The sequence below is a fragment of the Bombus vancouverensis genome, chromosome 1 (assembly GCF_051014615.1).
Source record: "Bombus vancouverensis nearcticus chromosome 1, iyBomVanc1_principal, whole genome shotgun sequence".
In the NCBI taxonomy this organism is placed as follows: Eukaryota; Metazoa; Arthropoda; class Insecta; order Hymenoptera; family Apidae; genus Bombus; species Bombus vancouverensis.
Window position 1 is genome coordinate 18,285,922 of NC_134911.1, and position 24,622 is coordinate 18,310,543.

General features: G+C 32.5%; 1 protein-coding gene across 1 annotated transcript in view; it reads right to left on the reverse strand.

Moving 5' to 3' along the window:
- Positions 1-18,702, reverse strand: part of LOC117153273 (uncharacterized) — an 84,677-nt gene extending 65,975 nt beyond the window's left edge. The window contains exon 1 of the mRNA XM_033327167.2: positions 18,326-18,702. Coding sequence (XP_033183058.1) covers positions 18,326-18,389 — 64 coding nt within the window. The 5' untranslated portion in view covers positions 18,390-18,702. The remainder of the gene's footprint in view (positions 1-18,325) is intronic.
- Between the last annotated feature and the right edge of the window lie 5,920 nt (positions 18,703-24,622).

The following is a 24,622-nucleotide window of genomic DNA, read 5'->3' on the forward strand; positions in this document are numbered from 1 at the left end:
CTATGCAATGAAAGCTACACTGTATCAGGAACTTTCTAATCGTAAGAATATGTTACTGGTGCAACGTGGGTTACATAGAAGGAAAAGGGATCTCAATTTGGTCACGTAATAGTGGAACTTCTGCATTTGGTCACTCACTCACGTATCGTGAATTCAAAAATTCTCTGTGAATGGCCAGCAACATAATCAACAATTTCATCATCGATCTTGATTAAGGCAATATGTTACACAAAATATATCCATGAAATTTGAATAGCACGCATAAATAAATTCATAAAAACGTACAAAAGCTTCTATTTAAATTCTACTAGAGTTACCTCTTAGAACTTTTTATTCAAACTAAATATTACTTTCCACAAAATTGGAATTACCAAGCATTCAGACCCTATCTCCTATTTCAACATTCCAATATCAATCCAATAATATAGATAGATAATTCTATAATTCTGTGATATAATTCTCTAATTCCTATTCGAGTAGATAACTATTTGCATCGACTAATTAAAATCCAATAAAGGTCTTAAAAGGATCTCCAACATTCTACATTTGGATTTATGCAAATCTGAGAAGAAACACATAATGTTTACATAATGTTGCAAATTGTTGCATACATTGTTATAAAAAATGTTTAATTTCGATATATATAAATAATGTCAGCGTAATAGAATACATTCGTGAAACAATAAGTAACCAAAATAAAATTAAAGAGAATGATCATTTAAGTATATATATATATATACAGACACACATATATACATATAAACATACTTCCAAATCGCATAGCAATACGTATAGAAGTTTAAAATTAGCAAGCAACACACATCACCCCATTTTCTCCCAATAGTGACTCAACCGTTCTATAATTTCAATTTCGAATATTTATAACCGACTTATTTACTACCTCATTCTTATTCATATTTGTATGGAGTTGGAACTGAGAACGAAGAAACGAACATAAATTGCCTGTAAAAGTGGGATGTATTTAATCAACGTACAACTTGATCACCGACTTTTTCGAGAGTCACGGCGAATCATACGACTTCAGCAAGTTTCACTTACACAAGTAAGAAAATGTTAATAATCCTCATTCTTCGGGACATGTACACGGTATATCAGAAAGTTGGAGCAAAAATATGGGTATACTCGTTACCTCTATCTGCCAAAGCAAAATATATGATGTATTCTAAAATGCATCTATATCAAGATACGACTACTTTAGTTTCTTGATACAGGTAGAAGCATATTTTAATTGATGTTACGTATTTATATCATATATGCAAATATCTTACAATAATATAATCCTGGTGTCTTTGAATCAGTTCTATAATCTATATCAGGACAGGTGTTTGAGATCATGTCTTGCAATTAACAGAGATACATAGATCCAATTCACATCTAATATTTTGCCGAGATTTTTCGAAAATTCTATACCTAAATATATGTGTATTTCAAAAAATTAGAAACTTGACCAAAGAACGATGTTTCAGTTCACGGTATAAAAAGTTAACGACCATTAATTTTCTCATTGCGTGACAAAAGAGCTAATTCTACAACCAGATCCTGCCACGAGTCAACGTTATCGTTCTACGCAGTCATTCAACAATTCTCATCGCATTTTCATTCCCCACGCCCCCAGATGTCACCGTGCCCCACTGATCAATACCGATCATCCACTCACCCTTTCCATTCCCCGGGAGTCAAACCCATGTAGTAACCAATCCATCCCCATTCAAACAAGACCTTGCTACCCCTAACCCAAAAGCTCTTAGTCCAAAAAAGGGGGTCGAGAAGGTTCGAACGCCTTTGGAACACACACGACGTGCAGGCACTTACACACGTGCGTTGGAAACAAACATAGAGACAGGCAAGGAATGCTTTCTATGGCGTCACTGAATTACAGTCGCACGCTTGTGCGTGTACACGGTGAAACAGTCCGCAAGGCCAGACCACGAGATGCCACGCGATTGGTCGTGCCGGCATCGTACGATGGTCTCGTCTCGTTATAAATAAGATCCCTTCCCTCGCCCCTCGCGACAGTCAGCCTGCTGGTCCGTATCGCTGCGTCAGCGCGTACGTTAACTAGAATACGTACGCAAGTACTTATACACATAGAGTCGTGTGCGCGCGAACGTGAGAGTACGGGGCCTGTGCACCACTATCGCACACTCGAAACAGAGACGCCGAGGTGAACGTGGCAATAGGCGCCTCGGTGCGTGCGCGACGCCAGCGCTGGCCACGTTGCGGCCCAGACGATAACACCGAGAAAGTGTATCGGGTTAATGAAACTTTCTAGCCGACGCGGTCCTTCGCCGCACCGCCACGGGTCCTTTAATCACAGCTTACGCTCGCGTGGGTGGCAACGCGCGTACCAAAGGAACGGTGTGAAACAAGACTCGTGATAGGGATAAATAATTGGCAAGGATTTAAGGTAGTGGATTTCGAGCAGTAGGATTTGATAGAGCGTGTCGTTGTTGTTTTTCGTTGTAATCGTGACCTAGTGGGAGAGATATGCGGAGGTTTTATTGGAATTTTTGAAGCACTATGGTTGGAGGCTATCGTAGTAGGTCGTTATACGTATTTGATTGTAAGTTAGTGTGTACTTAGTTTATTAGACACTTGTTAGGATGAACGTTATTTAGATAACAATGCGGTAACCGGGAAATTACACACTGCAAAAATCACGAATTTATCTGGATTTTTATTTTTATCATACGATGTTGGAAGCTTTATCTTAATTATTTGGTTAATGATCGATAGTATAGAAGATAACAATTCTTTTAGACGTAAAAGTAAGGAATATCTAGAAAATTATTTTAGAAAATATTCCACGGTTAAATGGAGTAGCAACAGGCAAAGAAGCTCTGAAAATTTTAGAGAAGCTTTGAAAATTTTAGGCTACCTCTGAAAATGTCCCTGGTCTCTCGCGTCATCAATTTTTTACGCGAAGCGAGTACTCTCTCTTGGTCTTCGAGTATATGTATTGAGACAGTAATATCCACGGAAAAATGATTTAAAGGGATATACAATCAAATTTCAATATTTTTGTTCGGAAATTTCCTCTATCCACATAGGAGTTACGATTAAAACTTCTGAACAACTATCACAAACGGTTTCGCCACAATAAGATACACTAACAAAAGTCTCCTGTATTTTATGGAAATAAATTGGCTTGCAATAAAAATGTAGACTTGTAATAATACGCTTTCTACAAAATTACATTTCGATGTTCGTCATATAATATTTGTTACATAATAATATGATAAAACTGAAAAGCTGCATATATACTTACTGTCAAGATAGTAAAAGGCTAACAAATTGTTTATTTTAATTCCCTAATATACTATTTTTTGAACTTTTCATCAAAACTTATTATGAGAAGTACGTCATATGCAACAATTTAGTGCACATATAATTAAAGCAACTTAGTTGGGAGGCATTATACTTCGAGTCATGAGTTGCTCTACGGTAATGTTTGTCAAACTTTCCTAATTGTAACTTTCTATGAAAAGTATATTTCATGTCGCGACTTGATATATTTTTGACAAAACAAAAGTAGTGAAATTTATAGAAAAATGTGTTTACTTATTCCATTTTGTTCGAGTTACAGCGATCGTTATTTATTATGTTGACTTCGTGACCCCTTAATAAATTATAAAATACAATTTAATAGACGTTAATAGTGTAAAATAGGAATACCAACTACTTATTTCTGAATCCAATTTAAAATGTAAAATTGAAAATTATGGAAGTACTTTAACAAATTATATTCTTGAAAAAATTCTCTCTTGAAACATAACTTTTGGATTCCCTTTGTATACAGCAGAACAGCTATGTTAAACATAACATCTATTGCTGCAGGATCTAAAATTCTATGAGTTTTAAATTTAGTTTCGCTTTTTTTTATTAAATTCATCCTATATGGCGGATCGATAAAATTTAAATTTCGTGTTTACGATATCTAGTATCCACATCTCATACCTTATAGTTTATATCTTACATATAACACGTGTTTTGTTACTTTTCCATCTTACAGCTTATTATTAGAAATACTGAAAATAGAGTGAGTAACAAAACAAATATATAAAAAAAAGTAACAACTGAATAATTTATTTTATTTCGCTGAAAAATTTTAAAATATTTTGAATTAAAGTAAAAGATGAGAACTGAAGAAATGCATAATATCTTGTGTATGTACTACATCTACATTATGTTAGTAACATTAAGTAACCTTTTATTTGATAAATAATTTAATAATAACATCATTTTACTGATTAATTAATTTTTCTTTCTCTCTATAATTTATTTAACCCAGAAATTACTTAATTACTTTTTTACAAAACTTTCGCCAACGTTAAGATTTGATCTTGCAATATTTCATCAAAATAAAATCTTAGCAGAAAAATTTCAACGAATGCTGGAGTAAAAACTTGCAATTTGCAGCTGAACACAATTTGCAGTTGGACGAAATTTGTTTCTACTGCACGTACATACTATTTTCATCCGAATCATATGACTTTACAATTGTAACACATAGTGCCTGGAAATGTAATTTGCAAACGAGCGAATTGCGTGCATATTTGTAAGCAACGAAACATAAATTAATGGAATTTTATTATCATCGAATCTACAGACCACACATACTTTGCTACTTATCAGATCACGCGTTGTATGAAACTTATTTTTCAAATAATACATACAAACATTTTGAACAATTTTCAAAATCGCTAAAAGAAGATACGACATATAAAATTTTGTCTAAATTAACATACATTTATCGAATAATAAAAACAAGTGTTCATTGTATTACTCCCAATTAAATTTTCTATTTCTTTAATTCAATTCAATGGTTCCATCATATGATCTAGTATATTTCATAATTTACATAACCTTATCAGTCAATTACAGGTGGCACATAACAAATTATTATTAGATATATTATTAGATATAGATTAGATATATATTATTATATTATTAAATAATCTATGATAAAAATACACCTCACCAAATAAATCAATCTTCCTTCCGCTGTTTTAAAATAATATTGACAAATTAGAACGTTTAAACGCGACATTTATTTATTTTATTAATATGATATATTATTTAATTTATTAATTATACGTGTGTCATGGATTATAACATCACTGATAATAACAAATCATGTTCTAAACAACTAAAATCAGAATTGTCTAGTTCTTTTAGATAATATTCGTTTAGGTAAAGCTTGACAAAAACGTGTTCAAGCAATAGCAGTGGTAGTAGTAGTACTAGCAGTAGTAGACAGGCACATTTTGATATTATACATATAAATATGTAACCATTACAAAGTGACACTCATTATATGCAATTAATTTATTAAAATAAAGAAGAAAAACAAGAAGACAGCAGGATTATTATTATCTTTTTTTTTTTTTGCATTTACATACGTTTCTTTGACATACACTGTTGATCATAAGCATTAGAACATTTACTGATACGAATTGAATGTTTTTCACTATTTCCATTTTTTTTAGTAAGTAATTTTATAATAAACCTGCTATCGTACCTCGTGTCATTGTTGTGTTATCGTGTAAAATGTTAAATACAATTTTAGAACTCGTTAATTATAAGACATAAATATGTATGTTCAAGAAACAAAATGTTTGAAAAGAAACTTTTATCTAAAATATTATGTAAGGTCAAATACAAGGTTCGTGAGAGTTCCCCAATAAATGCAATATAAGGAGTAGTATCCTAATACTTATGACCAACAGTGCATATCTTGTTTTGTGCAAACTGTCTGCAAAAACTGATGTGTTGCTTGACGTTATGCTTATCGCTGGTAGATATTATACATCTCGTCTAACTAGTACGTCATATATCTTATTTCGTTTGTTATTCGCAACATATACAATCATACGTTCATATGATATATGTAACGATATAATATATTAATGAGCCTCTTCGTAATCTAATTTTTTATGACTTCGATTAGAATGACGGCTGAAACTCGCGATTTGTAGGCGAAATTACGCTCGGCTAACGATAACAGCAAAAAATCAACAGCACGATATCCGCTTAATTCGCAAACAGAACGCGCGATAACACCGTGGAAACGTGTCAGAGGAATGAAATCATTTGCGTCACAATGGATGTTCCTTATCACTCAAGCTCCGTTTCTGCAGACTAAACATAGACGACCATATCCGGAGATACGTAATCCGCGTTACGTACGAGAGTAGTTATCTAATTTGTTGGTGTATCAATACTTCCGATACTACAGTATATTTCTTATCCGCGGAATAGGAACTGCTAATGAGAATATACGAACGTGAATGAACTTACAATGAATGGAATTTGTCACCTTTATAGTATGGTAAATGAATTTCTGCTACAATATTTAACTCATTCACACGGGGAATAATAGAGTAACCCGGAATTTAGAAGGGACAGTAGAAGATTTAGCAAATAAGGGATGAAAATAATTATTGAGAAGAAGAGAATAAGTATACCAAAGAATAATTTTTGTTTCGTATAAAATTATTGTTTTAGAAATTTATTTTCTATAGAATAATAATTACTTCTCCAACGTCAGGATTTCTTGCATTCCTAATGTCAGATATACAAAATATACAATTCTGATTTTTCACTTAAGATAGAAAACGTCTAGCATATATTATACTTCAAGGCTTAATGCGAGGATTTTTGTGTTGCAATATGAAAGGATTAAATGGAATATCTTTTTTTATCATTAACGGTCGTTACTTTTATACGCTTAAATCGTACACCTAAATAAAAATTCAAGATTAAAATTAATACCAAAACGATAGAAGTGTACAATATAAACTATGTAGTTACAAACGAGTTATGATTTAGCTTCTCAGAAATCAAATTGATCGATTTAAAGATATCTCAATTTCGTTATCCGGATACGTAATTACTGTTAAACTTTTTAAGAAAGTGAATTATTTACTTCCATAAATTTATTTATTATGAAAAATTGCATAAACTAAAATCGAAGGAAACACTTAACACACTTTTGTTTACATTTCAATACATAAAATTAATCAATGTGACTTCTTAGTACTTAAATTTACAATAGAATTTCATTTATTTGAATGAAATTTTAGTCACTGTTCGATTAAATGAATTTCTACTTATCAAATCTATTTACCTAGAAGACTAAATCTACTTATTCGAGTGAATGAATTTATTGTATGATTGACTAAATCTACTTATCTGAACGTGAATTTCTACTATATAAATGAAAAATCACGAGCAGTAGGAAAACTCGGTAAATCGTACTTTATGAACTCCAGTTCTATAAACCGCTTCTCTCAACAGGTTCGTATAAACAGAGTATTACCGACGATCTAAAATTAAATAGTAAGGAAACGAAAACTAAATTCATAGTGAAACTATCAGCAATACCGATAACAGGAAAAATGTTAATTTACCGTGAGTTTTCGTAAACAGCGCGCGTGTAGTTGCCAAAATCAACAATTTTTCCTACGCTGCAGAAAATCATAATTTTATTGATATTTATGCATCGATACATCTTCTTACGAAACGCTTTATACCAAATCCATTAGCAAACATATTCAGTCTGGACAAAAAGTATATATGATACATCAGCAAACAAATTTCACTAAAATCATGGAGTATATGTACATACGTACGTCCCAGCGATAAAATCATAACGTAATAATAACAACTTCGGCTACATGTGAGTCTTGTATACTCGATTACAAGTCTAATGTAATTGATGAACACGAGGATGCATTAGGTTAATTAAATTCGTTAATAATCTGATAATGATACACAAGAGGCTGTAGATATCGTGTTACGAACGTTATCAAGAATACAGATGATACCAAAACACTCTTGGGATTGGTAATTCGATGACAATCTTAGAATGAAATATGTACCTCCATAAGTGGTATCGAACTTTCTATATCATTGTTCTGGCGATTCTTATTAAGGATTACTCATTTCTTTCTATACCTGTTTTTTCCAACATCAATAATATTTATCAATGACAGTTATTTTACAAAATAATTTTATAAAATAGTGACTAAATACAATATATGTATTTTGTAATTGAGGTAATTATGCGCAAAAGGGGGATTCAACTTAAGTTTTGTTGGATTTCGGATATCTTGTAGAAGGCAGGGTCCTGAGTAACATGCACTTTATCCGAGATGTAGGGCGATCGTGGTTCGAAACTTATGACAAAAAGCAAAATGGTACTTGTTAGATTCACTCCAATACAAGTGGTTAAAAATAAAATTGCATGTACATTTGCACAGGATTGCGATCCTAATAATGGTAAGATATGGTTAGATTAGATTTCATTAGCTTCAAGGCGGAGCCCATCAGACCCCCCAAAAGATTTAATCTAATTTTTGAACCATGATCGTCCCACGCCTCGGTCAAAGTATATGTTACACTGAAATTTCCTGTCTACAACATATCTCAAGCTTAAGGTCATTGAACTTCGGATCCCTCTTGCGCGATAATTACCGTAATTTATAATTTTTGTAATTACAGTTTTCACAAACATTATAATCAGTTATATTATATTAAAGTTCTATTGTTTACGAAAAAATTAACTTCTCGAAATATGTCAAGCTTAACATTCTAAAAATAATAAAGAAATTACTAAAAGTGTCAGACACTGAAATTTCACGCTTCCGTATCCCAGGATTTACGTACGACCTGTATCAAAATATCTTTACAGCTATTCGAAATGCCAAAGTTCTTCCAAGTATGTACGGATTACAAGCCACAGTAGTAGCCGACAATGGACTGGCGAAATGAAATTTAAATATCTATCGAAGGGAATGCGAATTAATTAAAATATTCGATACGATCGACATGTTTATTAGATGAAACTTGTGGCATGAAAATTCCGTGGAATGTTCTCATCCAATTATGAAACGAACAATACCGCGTTGTTTTGTACTAAGACGAGCACTAAGCACGCGTCATGAACCATTTTCGTTCTCTCTTTATACAACGATCGAACGATCGACGATGGCAAGGCGACGCGACTAATTTATTGGAAGAATGTCGTAACTGACTGCAAACAAAACTATTGACGTTTGCTCCAGGAAATTGCATCTGGCGATGTAATTTTAAACTAGAAATCAGAGTGGACGTTTCCGTGAATTTATTCGACCGTTTTCATCCACCTCCGAAATGTTGCAACATTTGCGAGCTTTCGAAACCAACTTTCCTGCATTTATATCTCACCAGCCACGTTTGAAAGGTAAAAATAAACAGAATGTCGAGCAAGATATCATGATTGAAAATGTAATAGTACCATTCCGAATAATCATGATGACTTTTTGCCTTTTCAACGTACCCCGTTAATACAGGTGAAACAATAAACCAATACAATTTCCGCGAATCAAATTGTAGATACGAAATCGTTAGTATTGAATAATACATTAATAAGATTTTACGGATATCAAATATTCAGGAGCGTGTATTTCTTTATTCGAAAGATATTGAAAAGTTTCAAAGTAAAAGAATCAATCGATATTTCAAAAGATACTAAAAAATGTACCATAATAATAATGAACGTAATTGAGATTTACTAGAAAATTACGAAATTAGATCGGTTAGAAAATTACAGAGATAAAATCTGGTACAAAATAATTCAACTACAAAAGTAAAAAATACTTGTATGAAAAGTTCATGTTCCATTACATAATTGGACTCGAAAATATTCATTTGGATAAAGAAATGCAATGAATATCTTACTGCCTTATTATAGTAACATAACTATGCTATGAATTAGTAATTTTATTTCTCAAAAGTGAGCACATTTTCTATTCAGAAATTATTATGAGAACTATCATCTAGTATTTACTGCAATTTATCTTTCAGAACTCTGACATCTCCTTATAGTTACATCCCTTCAAATATTCACGAGCAATAATCATCAAAAATCCATTTTTTAGTATTAAATTAAATTTCCACAAGCATTTCAAGGTTCAACAGAAAAGGGAAGATCCAGATTCAAAGAAAGAGGAAGAATTATTATTAAATATATGTCTAAAATTTTATCTTCGAGTTTTAAAAATTATACATGTTTAAATATCTTTTAAAGCGATTTTCGCGATATTAAAAAAATCTACTTGATCAACTCTAAATTTTATGTACATCTTTAACGCATGTATTGTTATAAACCTTGCTAGGATTAATTCAAAATCTCTTACTTTTTCATTTCTCCAATCGACAAAAAATACAAAAAGATAAAGATTATTATTTTAGTTAGACTCCAAAATGTTGTCACGTTTTTAATTAACGACCTTCTCCTTTCATTCTGCTACTTATTATAGCCGAACTCATCCTAATTAAAAATCTACTTTTCTCTATCTTAACTAAGCAGATCGAAATTATGGAAACTATAAAAAGACATTTCTCTTTCGCGCTTCAACAAATTATTGATTAACCAAATGATAAAAAAACTGGTCCCAAATCCTAGACAATTGTATTTTCTTTAGAAAAACATTAGGTAAAATACATGGCTATTGTTAATTCATTCGTCGTCATCATCATATTAATTAATTTACCAATTAAACAAAATTCAACTTTAAAAGTGTATAAATATGTAAGTATATTCCAGGCTGTAAATACTCTTCAAATTTGAATATTTCATTCAAGAAAATTTATGAATATTATTAAGATATAGATAAATATATATAATAAATATGTGGAAAATTTCAACAAACACAAATTGTATAGTTTTGTTGCGAAAGATGCCGAAACACCACAGCTTGCAGCAGAAGAACGTCTTAATCGAGCACGTTAATTAAAATTACTGATCACATTAATTAAATACTGTAACGACGATCAGTAATTTTAATGTCCGGATCAGCAACAATATCCGGCGTGCAACTGACACATGACGTCTATTATCTTTGGCACACTAGACAAAACAATGATGATAACGTTGTCATCTCCCGCATCAGAATCGGATACTCTTTGACCTGACGTCGCCTCTGGCATGTATTTAACAGCAATAACAACAATAACGAAGATAACGTTGTACGGGCTCGAACAAGTCGAGTACGGATAACCTTTCCATTAGGGTAAATTACAAACCGGCCGTGAGAGATAATGGTCCAGCAAGCATTTTCGTTTTCGAGCAAAAATCGAAATGGAGGAAAAAATTCGAAAAATCAGAAACCACGATGGAACACGTGTATCAACGGCATTAAATTAAGCTTTCAAAGGGCGATTCTGCAAAATGGAGCGACAAATTGTTTCCGCTACTACCATCGTTACAAAACGCGATTGCTTTTAATTAAAATTAAAAGCATTCGTCACATATCTCTACAATCGTGAATTCGTCTTTCTTTCACTGACTCTGGAATTTTTTTCGTTGGCATTTTTCATCTTGTTACCTTTTCGCTTCCATCAACCCTGAATCGCTTGAAATATGACAAATACACTTTCATCGCTTTACAACTGATTTAGAATGGTTCATTTTACGAAGTTTAGTGATACGTGAATGGAAATAAAAAATGCAACAATCTTTTATTCGTGAATTTTTATAATACGAAAGTATGTTTCGTCAGTAACTTTAAAATAATTACGATCAGTGTGACGTTTGTCTTTCAAAAGGCAAATCTCTTAATAACGAAATATTAGCAAACATTTTTTAAACAAATAGGCTATTTTTGCAAGCAGATCGTGAGATATGTAGAAATCAATAATCGTCGATAACATCTAACGGATGCAGATGTCAGTTTCGAAGCTCACTTGTTATCAGATTTTCAGCTCCAACGAGTTAATATTTCGCTGAAATAAAGCGCAACATTTTTACAAATCGCAAGTGGAGATCACAGTAAAACTCGTTTCGCTCATTATAATAAACTACTAAAATTACTAAAACTGCTAGAAATAATTTATTTCTAATACTCTGAAAGTTATTGCAGAGATCCATTCTTCAAAGCTTCTGTAAAGTTTATCACAAAATACTACTCCACAGACCTTAAAATGTCGAAAACTATTTATATTCTGACTATGTTCAAGAATCTAAATCAACCATTGTAGCGTTTTCCTGTAATCCTCCCTATATAGCAAGCTACGATCCACTAAAGATAAAAAAGAAAAGTCACTTATTGAATCGAGTAATCTCAAATAGTATGTATCAAGATAGTATCTTATCACTGAGGAAACGTTTTCTTTTTATCGAAGATTCACGAATCAATAACCGCTAATCGATTCATTGTACGCGATAATTTGCAAGGGGTTTAAATTTCTCGTCTGTCGCACTTAAAATGACCGACATACGAACGAGTCTTTTTGCAGTTCTTGGCTCCGCTCGACACCTCGACAAAACAGATGGATGACCCTGCCAACAAACGACCCTGCTTTTCGGCTGCCAAAAACTTTCCTGGTCTTGCGACTTCCCTCTCGAAATGATCGGGTTGCATGTACGAACTCACGTTAATTATGAGGCTCGGTATCGAACTGCAACGTCTTCCTACAATTTATCGCAAATCAACGTAAAACTGCTTTTTACAAGCAGTCTTTAGACCGAATACTTTATTTCAATAGTCGAACGATGAAACGATCTCAAACTATATCCATGAATCGTATTTATTATTAAATTATGAATTATTAATTCCAAACATGGATAAAGAAAATGTTTACCCTTTACATATTATTAAGCAATGATCTTGTTAGCAAAGAGAATAAGAAAAGCGTAAAATTTGGAATGTTAGAAAATTTAGAAAATTCGTAAAGATAAATTGGATTAATTGTTACTCCAATTACAATTCATGTAGAAAAATCAAATACCATTGAGGTTCGCGAAACTTTAATTGTATTGATAAATCAATTACTTCGGAGATACTGAATTGTCGCTTTTATTACTTAAAATGCAATTGGAATTAATAACGGTGTACGACTATAAAACGATTTAATTTTATTAATATTCAATTGCATTCAGAGTCTACGACCGAAGGAATATTTCAATTTACTTTAGCTCTGATTTAATTGTCATCCAATCAATTGGTCACTCCTATCGGAATTAATAATTATAATATAGAGTGAACCTTCGAAAGTATTAAATTAAACGCGATTCAAATCACAGAGATAGAATTTAAATATTCCCAAGTACTTGTTACTTAAATCATATGGAATCTTAATTAATCGAATAAACATTTACACCGAATTTAAACAGTCTCGCAAAATCTCATAGAAATAACAAAATGTTAACAGTACTCCAAAATCAATTTCATAGATGTCTCTATTTACAAAACGTTAACGAACTACCATCGAAATTTTTAATCAAATTTATCGCGTTTCGATTAAATTTAAAAAAAATGAACAAAATAGCATTTAAAAAAAAGAGAGAGAGAAGAATGAATCAAGTAACATCCAATTAATGGATAAAACCGTATGATCCAATAATTTTTTATACCAATAACGAATTTTTAACGGTACTCAAACATTAATTTCATAAATACTTTAGCTTACAAAACGTTTACAAACTACCATCGAAACGTAAATCAAATCTATCGCGTCTCGATTAAATTTGAGAAAAAAGGAAAAAAAAAGGAACTAACAAACTACAGTGCTAAAAAAGGGGGAGTCCTGAATGAAGTAACATTCAATAAATAGATAACAACTGGATCGTCCCAACGGAATCGCAGCTCGAGTTTCTGGTCAATCAAAAAAGCAGATGAACAGGGCCGATACAATCGACGCCCGTTTAAAATCAACAGATCGAGACCAGTGCCGCGTACTTTCGAGTACATTGTTTTCCATATTCACCAGAGAATTCTCGCGCGTTGATTGCGGTACAAAAGGTAAACGAAAAGTAAAAGTCGACGAATGAAATTGCACGAAACGAAAGGGAGAGAGAGTACGCAAGCGAATGAAACAAGACTAGCAAAAAAGAAAAAAACGCGGGTTCTGGACCAGTAAGCCGACCGATGGTGGTTGTTGTGTCGTTATTTACGGTTATAATTGAAGGGGCCAAGTTTCGATACTACGAGAGAACTTCTCGACTTTGGATTAAGGTATAAAGTCAGCTAACAGTGGTCGAATCGTGAAAGATGCAGAGACTACGAAAACTATACCGATACCTTGCTCCTCCCTAACGAACACTGTGCGAAGGAATCCTCTTAATGTGATCAAACTGCACGTATTCTACCTTATCCTAGCCATAATCGTAATCTGAATTTAAAGCGATGTCTCTATAAGACCTGAATTTCGTAAATACACGTACTCATTGGTTCTTTATACGCTGATTTTCTTTCGAATGAACTTTAGGTGAACTTAAGAGTTCACCACTCTTTTCGACTGAAAGGTTCGGTAATTAATCGTAGAGAAAACGGTTTAAATCTAAATCTAAACGAACAGGCTAAAGCTGAAACGCGAACAGGATCAAAAAAGATGATGAGCCTTCATAGATGTACAATCGTATCAACGAAATAGAAATCGAGTTACTTCGATCGCTATCACTTTCTTCTATATAGGGTGTTCAGCATCTGATAATACTTTCAATGCACAGATTATGCAAGTAAGAAATTACAAGAACTGCTTCCCATAAAAGACGTAAAAAAGTAATTCGATTTTCAAGAGCTCGTTAATTTAAACTATTGTTATCAGTTACTCGAAAATCTTTATCCTCTTCCCACTTAACAAGACTAATTAATTAACTCGTGAAATTGAATCTTAGATTTTCAGTTATCTGATAATAGAATCACTTTAGCAAATTTTAATATCTACTATTATATCGATTTCGAAACAGAAATTACTTTCCAATAATTATTTTAAATGACCGTCGACATATCTACTGCGTACACCACGACTATTATTTATTACGATTATTTATTAAAGGACTTATACTACAATTAAATATATGATTCATGTATGTACATAGTCGGAAATTTTTAATTTACTCCTTCAATTAATATCGAATGTCTTTGTATGAATTTCAAAATCTTTATCGGACAAATACTTTAGAAATTAAACAAACATTAATTACTATTGAGCAATAGTGAGAGAAGTGAGCGTGTATTCTAAATAAAAAATTACGAAATTTTTAAAAATTCATTCATAATAGTATCTGAAAAATGACTTCTTACTATTTACCATAGATAACGAAGAAATTCGATTAGAAGCGAAGATTTATAATACCTTTAACAGTACTCTCCCATACGTTTATTATTACGCTACTTTCCTTCGTCATAATATCATTGTACTGCTACACGACTTGTTTCTGAGAGTTATTACTTCCTACTCCCATCAGAACGAGGAATTGTAATTTCTTTTCCTCGCAAACAAAGAAAAATTCGATTACAGAGGGTTAACGATATAAAAGCAGCAGCATGGAAATGCATTTCAACGGTGGCGGGAGTGAAAATAACGTGATGCCATTTCGCATTCCGCGAATAGCGAGTTCTCGCGGAAGAAGAGAGATACTGATGACCGGACATCCGTCTATCTTGGGCGTGCACGTATACCTACGCGGCTGGTTACGAAAGGAGAACTTAAACTCGAAGGAATGCATGGCGAGAAACCGGCTCTCCTCGTGTGAGAGAACGGCCTGTGAAGAAAAAGAGGCTGAGAATGTTTTTGATATGCGACCATTTTCTGCATGGATTCGAGAAAACCTTGACACGCAGTTTTGTCATTGTGTATATGGAATAGCGATGGAATCGATCAGAACAATTGTCATCGTTGACCTCTTGTATTAAGGTGGAGAATCGACACCTGCCATTCGGGTCATTGTTGCGCAGCGTCGTTCTCTTCATACATTAATTAATTTTTTTGATTCTGCGTAACTATCACGTAATATTATATAAACAGATTGGAACAAAAAGCAATGTGGCGCCAAGCGTATATTGAGTACCGAATTTCAGGTTTAACGAACGCAAAACACAGAACACATTAAATTTTTTATTAAGATCAGATATAATAACTTCATTCACAAATGTGTAGTCCTTTTCTGCTCTTATACGAAATGTGATAATTGATTATCAAGGAAATCAAGGAATGTTTAATTTATTAAAATTTTGTATTCATGTAAAAGGATTCATTTTGTATTCAGAAATTTACAAAAATCATTTACGATAATTATAACAAAATTATGAATGAAAAATTATGTGTCGACTTGCACGATGTTCTAATTTAAATCACTCTATTGAAATAATTTTCAATAAGTTAGAAAGCTTTGAGAAGTATACTTGAAATATGAATGTGACTTAAAATAACAAATATGGTAGAAAACATAATACACACAAATAGTGAATGAAACAATGATCGAAAAACGCGATGGATTTACATACTAGATATAAAACGTACAAAAAAATACCTAATCTTAGTCTGCATAATTGCAGTTTTTATTACAATATTTAACATAAGAGTCCTGTAACAATTAAAATTATAAACAAAATAATACATCTTAATAATTTGAATAACCTTTTCCAAGTTATTTCTGTCTTTGTTCTGTGCGTATATTTTTAGATTTTAACAAAATGAGAAAATTGTGTAAAATAGAAAATACACATACAGGAAGTATAATTTAACCCTGAGCATCTGCTCATGATCTTACTTTATAGTTAATGCTAAAAATAGCCTAAGAACTCCTGTGCAGCATAATACATACTGACGGTTTTAAGTTGACTTTTAATAGATCCATATAGACTTACGTAAGTAATAATCGTGAGATAAGTTGTTCTTTATGATACAAAATGATAAATTAAAAGACATAAAATATTCGTTTTTTCCTATTTTTAGTGTAAATTCCATTACCGAATTTTAATTTCGACTGACTAAATTCGTTTGAATTCAAATCGCAAAAATTCTAATTCTCAAGTGTAAGTGTCTTATTCTATGTACACATTGCTAAACAGTGTTGCTAAAGTGAATCTATGTCATTCTGAAGGAAGATAATTTGCTATATCAATGATTTAAAGCCATAATTTCCAGAATCAAATCTTGTATGAATTAAACTTTATCATCCTATAAATGATTCATCAAACATACACCTTAATTATCATCTGGTTTTCAGAACAAGTTTCAAAGCAATGTGTGAAAAACACTACGATCTTCCTTGATTTATGTAATTACTGTGGAAAACGTTTGACAACCGGCTTGTTCGAAAATTCCAAGGACTGAGTCAGTCCCATCGCTATACGCTGCTAAGGTAAGGCCAGGCGCACGCCCATCCGGTCGTCCAATCAGCGACTGCAACGTCATCTCGTACGATGTAACGGAGAGACTCACCCACGTGGTAAGAGCATCGTGTTATTTTAGTATCGCACCACGAGAAAATCTAATTGCACGATCCTGTTCTCAAACGATCATTCTAGAATTTCACGCCATGCGTGTTTCACTCTTTATGCGATCGTAAATACCGTTTTCGAATGAAATTAAGTACAGTTTTTTATTTCACATTATATTTACTCATAAAAATCAAACCATTGACGTTAATAAAATACAAACGCATCGCGACTGCACGTCACAACATATGCTGTTGATTTTCAATTCGCTGCAGCTATATTTCGTTTAATTGACCAATTAGGCATCACAGAAAAAAAAGAACATACATCAACTTTTTTCTCTGTTAATATCACCCATCGATATTATCATTTCAATTTATAATCGATCTTATAAGTATTTTTAATAAAGAAGTTCAATCCTTTAAATAACGTAGAAACTTGTGAATGAAATACATTGATATCGTTATAAAGAGATAATAAAATCGTCCTCGATGATGAAGTCGTAAATTGGACTATTTACGCGATTGATAAGTTACGCAGGCAGATGTGTCTGATTGAATGAAATCAAGGACACAGTGAACGCTGTGTAGGTCAGTTAATGGTTTAGTCACCAGAGGCAGCGTGTGTAAACAAATTTACGAATTCACACGCAATAGCTCGTACGAGATCTCACAGGCGGCTATTATAATTACACTCGCAAAACACGTCAGAAATAGAGCGAAAATATCTAAAGATAGAACACTAACGCCGCCTCCAATGTCCCCGTCTAACGTTTCGAATCTAGGTATTCGATCATCGAATTTCGATCAGTAAAATGTTTCCTCGGATACGAAAATTATGCCGCCATTACTTTCAATATATCACGCTAGGTCGACTGTTGCGAAAAATCAAATTCTTCAAACATAAATATACACACACCTTTCCCTCAAAATACCACCGTTATTGCATTCAACAGCACGTATAGAGTTTGACTGTTCGATCGAGATTTCGTTGACCGAAACTGAGATAATCTTGTTGTCCGCGATACCATACGTAAAGAGTATTTCAGACTTTCTGCTGAGAAATCACACAAAAGATACGTAAAAGTTACTCACGAGAGTAGAACGCAGTGACGAGTAAGGCAAGCCAAGACAGCTGTTTCTCCATAAGTTTTCTCATTTCTAGACTTCTTCGACGACAGTTTGTTTCACAGGTTCTGTTTCACTCAGACGAGGTCGTAGCGAAAAACGCGAATGCAACTGACTCGCACACGAGAGCAAAAGTGTTTTCGAAACGCTAACACACGATAGTGTAGAACGAGCGTGTTTCCTCGAAAGGTTAAATAGAATGCAAAGAACGTGTCACACGCACGTTGTTTCAGTTTCTCCGATACCGTAAAATGTTATTCTTAACTCACGAATACCAGTCAATGAACACGTAATCACAGTACGACCCGTACTTCGCAACCGGTAGTGCACAACTGACTCTGAGAATGCATTTTGGCGGCAGCAAGCTTTAAAGGCGCTCGTTGAGTGCGCGTGCGCGCACCGCTCACGCCACCGGCTTGTTTGGTGGGGTATTGAGACTACTTCTTTCTCTTTCGCTGTAGCTCTGCGATGTTTTGCCGAACTATGTATGTTAATGCCGGTGTCGTTACTCATTGCAGCTTACAGCTTTCGTAGCAGGCTGTGCAAGCTCATTAATCGAAAGCCTTTTCAGAACAACGACAAAGCAGGACCTTGTGTTCTGCCGAGAATGGAATTTAATTAAGAACATGCTTTCATTGTCGATGGACAATAGTGATGGGTAATTAGCGGATTTAGGTGGAATACCAACACGTCTGGGTGTTTACGTATGCAACGGGTGTCCCTGATAATCGTGATGATACAATACGCATCAGATGAAACGTTACGACCATGGGTATCGATCGCAATAAAGTCCTAATTAATGATTGTTTAATTATAACATTAAGTTTTATATAGTTAACCACGTTGTTTCCTGAAAATTGTTGTCATATTATATAATATAGCGTATAGCATTTATAATTTATTTTTCTCTACTAATTGGACCAATTATTTCACGATACTTATGCTTTATATTTTTGCTATTATGATACTCCATCAAAAAATCATCTATTAAAGAATTATCCATAATTGTCTTTTTAATACTTCGCTTTTACATGCATAAAAAAGAAATCTTTTTACATACCGCATGGTTATAATTACTACGGGAAATGAGTAAATGGGGACTGAAAACTGTAGCTGAAAACTGATTGTTTTTAATTGAATTGTGTATCGATTAAGCTTTTATTGAATTTAATTGAATTATACAGACACGTATGCAAATAAATAACTTTGAGTAGAATAGTTTTACTTTTACAAAATGAAATATCGTTTCGTTTTTTGGATCATTTAAAAATAAGAAGAACATCTTCGCGCCTCATTAATGTATTACGTCAAACTCGTTTTTAATAACAATACTCTGTCTTTGTTGTCAATTCCTTTAAAAATAAATTCTTTAGTGTTTTCAATCGTCTGACGTGGGTTATACGTCACACAACGCTTTGCGTTAATAATATTTAATTTTAAACTTTATTCTATATCTTTGATCATAAATATTGATGGTCTGTGTCACAACATAAAAATACAAATTAAGACGAAATATATACACTAAAATTACTTAAAAATACCTTAAAATATCTTAAAAGTAACTTAGGCTAAACTATTGCGAGGCATCCACGATTTAACGATATCAATTGAGAATTAATCAGTCTTCGATATAAGTACTACCTACTAATTATAAATCATCACCGATGTAGATCCATTTATATTCTGATTAATTGTATCGATGAAATTAAATATTAAAATGCAAATTGGTTTGTTCGTGAAACCAATTAAATTTCATATAATTAAATATTTACCATCACACAAAATATTCTCGAAAAGTAAACTAACTTTCATGTTATTTTAAGATAACGAACTATAAAACATGACTGATATTAAAGATTATAATAAACACTGAATAGTATTTAATCTTTATCAACAGAACTCAGGTCTTCGTGGATTTATGAAGTTATTCCACGGTTTATTCTAAACCTGTTGAATTATTTGTTTATAAACCAGTGATTAAAATGATTATCTTGCAACCTAAGTTTATCACCATCTTAACTTTTATATATTAAAGCACTTTACAACTACTAGACGACATAAATAAACAGAAAATCAACAATAATAGTGTTACGCCACGAGGCTTACCACAGACTGTATTTCTAACCATCGCTCACGGTCCTACAGTGTCGCAGACAGATCGTCTTATCTACCCGACGAAACATACACAATGTATCGACGAGCGTATAGTTGTCACCAAGTAGCGAGATCTAGAAACGTCGATTTTGGTCCGTTACTTTTTCCACACAAGAAGGTGGTATACGTGATCATAGGCGCGAACGGTGGCGTGACCCGAGCGTAGTGGGGGTCGTTTGCCAGAGAAGACAAAGAAATGATCGAAGGGCAATCAGTCCCTTCTGACGAGTCAAACGTTATACATCGAGAGGTCAGACGAGTAAAATTAAAGTCGCATAGTCTAACGAATTCATTGAGAGATATCGTAAAGTCGGGTCAACCTTCTGTAACATATTTACTGTATTCATTGTTAAACAATTTGTGGCGTGTTCATCATATTATTGTCAAATATACTATTTTAGGTTAACCTGTTAATACAGTGTTAAATTCATCGAACTACCTCTGTTATCTTAATCGAAACAGGGGAACGATTATTTCGCGGTGTCGATTAGCAGAATCGTAGCGAGAATTTACGAGTCTCGCTGACGCGTTTTCGCGAACGGTCGTAACAAATAGATTTATCAAGACTTGATTCTGTGAACTTCCGAAGACCATAGTTTTAAATGCATCATCTTACCAAGTGTCGTAAGAGTTTCATAATCTATTAAATTATAGCCTTATTCTTCGTCATAACACGTTTTTATGGCTTTACAAAATATAATTAAATTTGTATAATAATAAACGTAGAATACGTGATCTTCAGGCCTGCGTAATAGTCCTGTGTCTAAGATTTGTTGGATTTATTACAGACATATCTGTATCGCGTCACTACTATGATAACACTAACTCTGGGTATCAATCGCATTATTCGCATTATCGACTGTTCGACTACCGATTATCTAAATTATGATCTACACTCTACATTAAAAGATTTCCATTATTTACATTTGGGAAGTACGTATAGCAAAATCAGTAAGTGAATCAATACACTGTGGCGAGTACGTTACTAGATCCGATAGGACAGAGATTCCTAACAATTGCGCGATAACAGGATTTCCCCTATAAGTAGATTATGTTTGCGATGAAAACGAGAGTTTGTTGTACTGATTTCAGTACAACAGTTCATATATAGTGTCGAAAGAAAATCCATTTCATTTTCCATTAAAAACACTGATTATATAATTCTTTCGTATAACAAGAAAGCTGAATGAATGAATATTTTCAGTGATAGAGAAATATTTTTCCTATGAAATTGAAAAAATTCCGAAAAAGAAATAATTGCTAACTGATATAATTTTTATGTCTACAGCGCTCTTTTTTTGAAAAGTGACAATTTTATATAAATATTCATATGTGTTATAAACAAATTTCGTTTTGAGATTACCACATGACATATATGTATGTACGTAATATAACATTATTGATGGTGATCAGACTTGACTCATATGATAAATAGTACGAAGAAGAAGATGGAAGTGTATATAATAATATATCATAAATATGACATGACGTTCAATAATATGTCAAAATAATCCAAATTTCAGATTGTAATACTTAATTTTTAAATAAATGATTTTTAAAGCATGAAGATGCGTCAAAAATGCAAGCAGAAGTATAAAACGTAATTGCATGTTTTAAACGAACCGCTTCATTTTGTTTCATAATGCATTTTTCTATTTATAATCATTTTGAAGTTATTTTAGTCCCAGTTGCACGGTACACCTTGATATGCTTGGTTTGAATAAAGAAGTTAGACTTCAGACAGTTATCTATTATGATCTATAATAAAGGCATGTTCGAAATTGATAGATGTGATCAAATAACGACTATATTCTTCCACATCAGAGAAATTCATACATCAGGATACACTTGAAAATTTTCTATTGCTTATTCAATATGTCAATTTGCAATAATTGCTTAGCCAACCAAATTTCATTCCTATTTAGATCGTAGAAATGATACTTCTATAGATGCATTAAAAGTGATAGTGAAATGCCGTCGTTCCAATGAAACTAGATTGGAGATTAAGATATGTGTGTTCTAGAAAAAGTAAACGTACCGTCGTTTGATATGCGTGTGAGGTTAATAAAATTAACAATGATGAATGGATAAAGTTACCCTCTGATAAATGTTTTAAAACGTAGTATGAAATGTAAATGATTACTTAATTATTATTTTCGAAGGAATAATCTAGTTTTTGTTTGTAAATGTTACAAGTCAATCTTTAACATACATATAAGAAGCAATCAGATTTATTTGAACAACTAAAAATGAAACATTCATTTAAACGATGCTTCTTTTATTAATTAATCTTCCTTTTTAACAAATTATGCTTTAACAGATGAATTTCAGAAAAGGATTTACGAATTAATGAATTAAGCTATATAAAATGATACTTTTGGTGTTATTATGTTACGTTATGTAGATGTTACAAAAGCTAGCTAATGACGAGATCACGAAACATACACATGTTCAGGTCTGCTTCGTTTGTACTTTTTGTGCCATTACGGCAAAGTACCGGAAAATTTACGATTTTCAGCAGTGAAAATAATCCTGTGCAACCATTTGTTCGAAATAACATAAATAACGACGAGAGAAAACACGCTGCAAAAATACTTATTTCAGAAATGCTTTTATATTTTTTCGTTTTATAAAAATACAATTCTCATTATCATAAAAACTTTTATTGTCCTTCGTGTAACAAGGATACTTTACTTTTACAAGGTACAACAATACTGTACCTTTTAACGTAAGAAAATATTATAGAAGAAATTTTCTGAAATAATTTCCATTAAATCTTTTATCTTTATCGATAGGATAACGATATTTCTTCATTTCTTGTTTTCCTCGTCGATCCTTTCAAAATAATACGTTTTCATTAAACAGATTACGACCGGTTGCGGCTAACGATACAAAAAAGGGAGGAATGTTAACACTCAATCTACAATTCAAGTCGTACACGGTCGAGGACATTTAAATACCGAAAAGAATAAAAGAAGTACGCAAATAACGTTATTTTATTAATTATAGAAAGAAGAAAGTCTTTTTAATCTCAAGTTTAATCTCAAATACAATGGCATGTCAATTATCAGGTTGTAAGATAATTTCACATCCACGCATGTTATATATATCGTTTTAAAAATTACGTTTCAGCGGCCATTTTAACAATAAAAACTTAACTGATGCGTTAATAATAAAAGTTTCAATTTTAATTCTGACGATATAAATTTTTATTGTGATATGGTGTTTTTTTGTGAAATTTTGAGCATTTTAGAAGAAAAAGAAAATTTTCGTCGTATTACGCTTTCCTAAAGCTGAAACTATGTCGCGAGTATTATTTAGAAATGTAAAATAAATATAGATACAGGCCATATAAAAACTGGAAAATACTATACTTATTATAATCTAATAAATCAATCAGCCCGAGTAACACTTAGTCATTTTATATGTGGCGATCAATCGACATAATGAAACTAGATTGTAAATTATTGAAAGTGTCTCGTCATGGTTTTGCGTGATTACTAATTATAAGTACTCGTCGCAACTGGGAATAATCTGGACAGCTTACGTAGACGTGTGAATTATATGCTTTTGCAATGAAACAAAGAATACTAGCGAAGTAGTGAACCAAGTTTTCTATCCTTTGCACTGAACGATAATTAATGCAAGCACTTTATTAAAAGTGTTAGAAAATTCTATTGTTCACAAATGTTCCATTACGTATATTACGAGGATTTTGGTTGGCTATACCAATTGCAATTTCAAAATATTTTTACGTGTCATCTAGCAAACTAATTCGTCGTTCTTCTAATTCATCTTCTCACGTCGTTTACTTCAATTTTAAAAAAGTTATTCTGCTTTAAAGAATGCTTAAATATTTCTGTGAGCTTACTATATATGAATCGCTGTTATCATAGCGAAAAGAAACGCAGTATTTGTGAACAGGAAGTTATTTCTTTTATTTTCGATGCAATAGATGTTTTTAACTATAATTAAATAATAAATTTAGATAATAATAACCTAATATCACTGAATTCATACTGAGTATTTATTATATTTGTTATATTCGAATCAAAATCTGCGTGATATAAAATAAATTGATATTTAAACTACTAGAAATATTAATTTTGG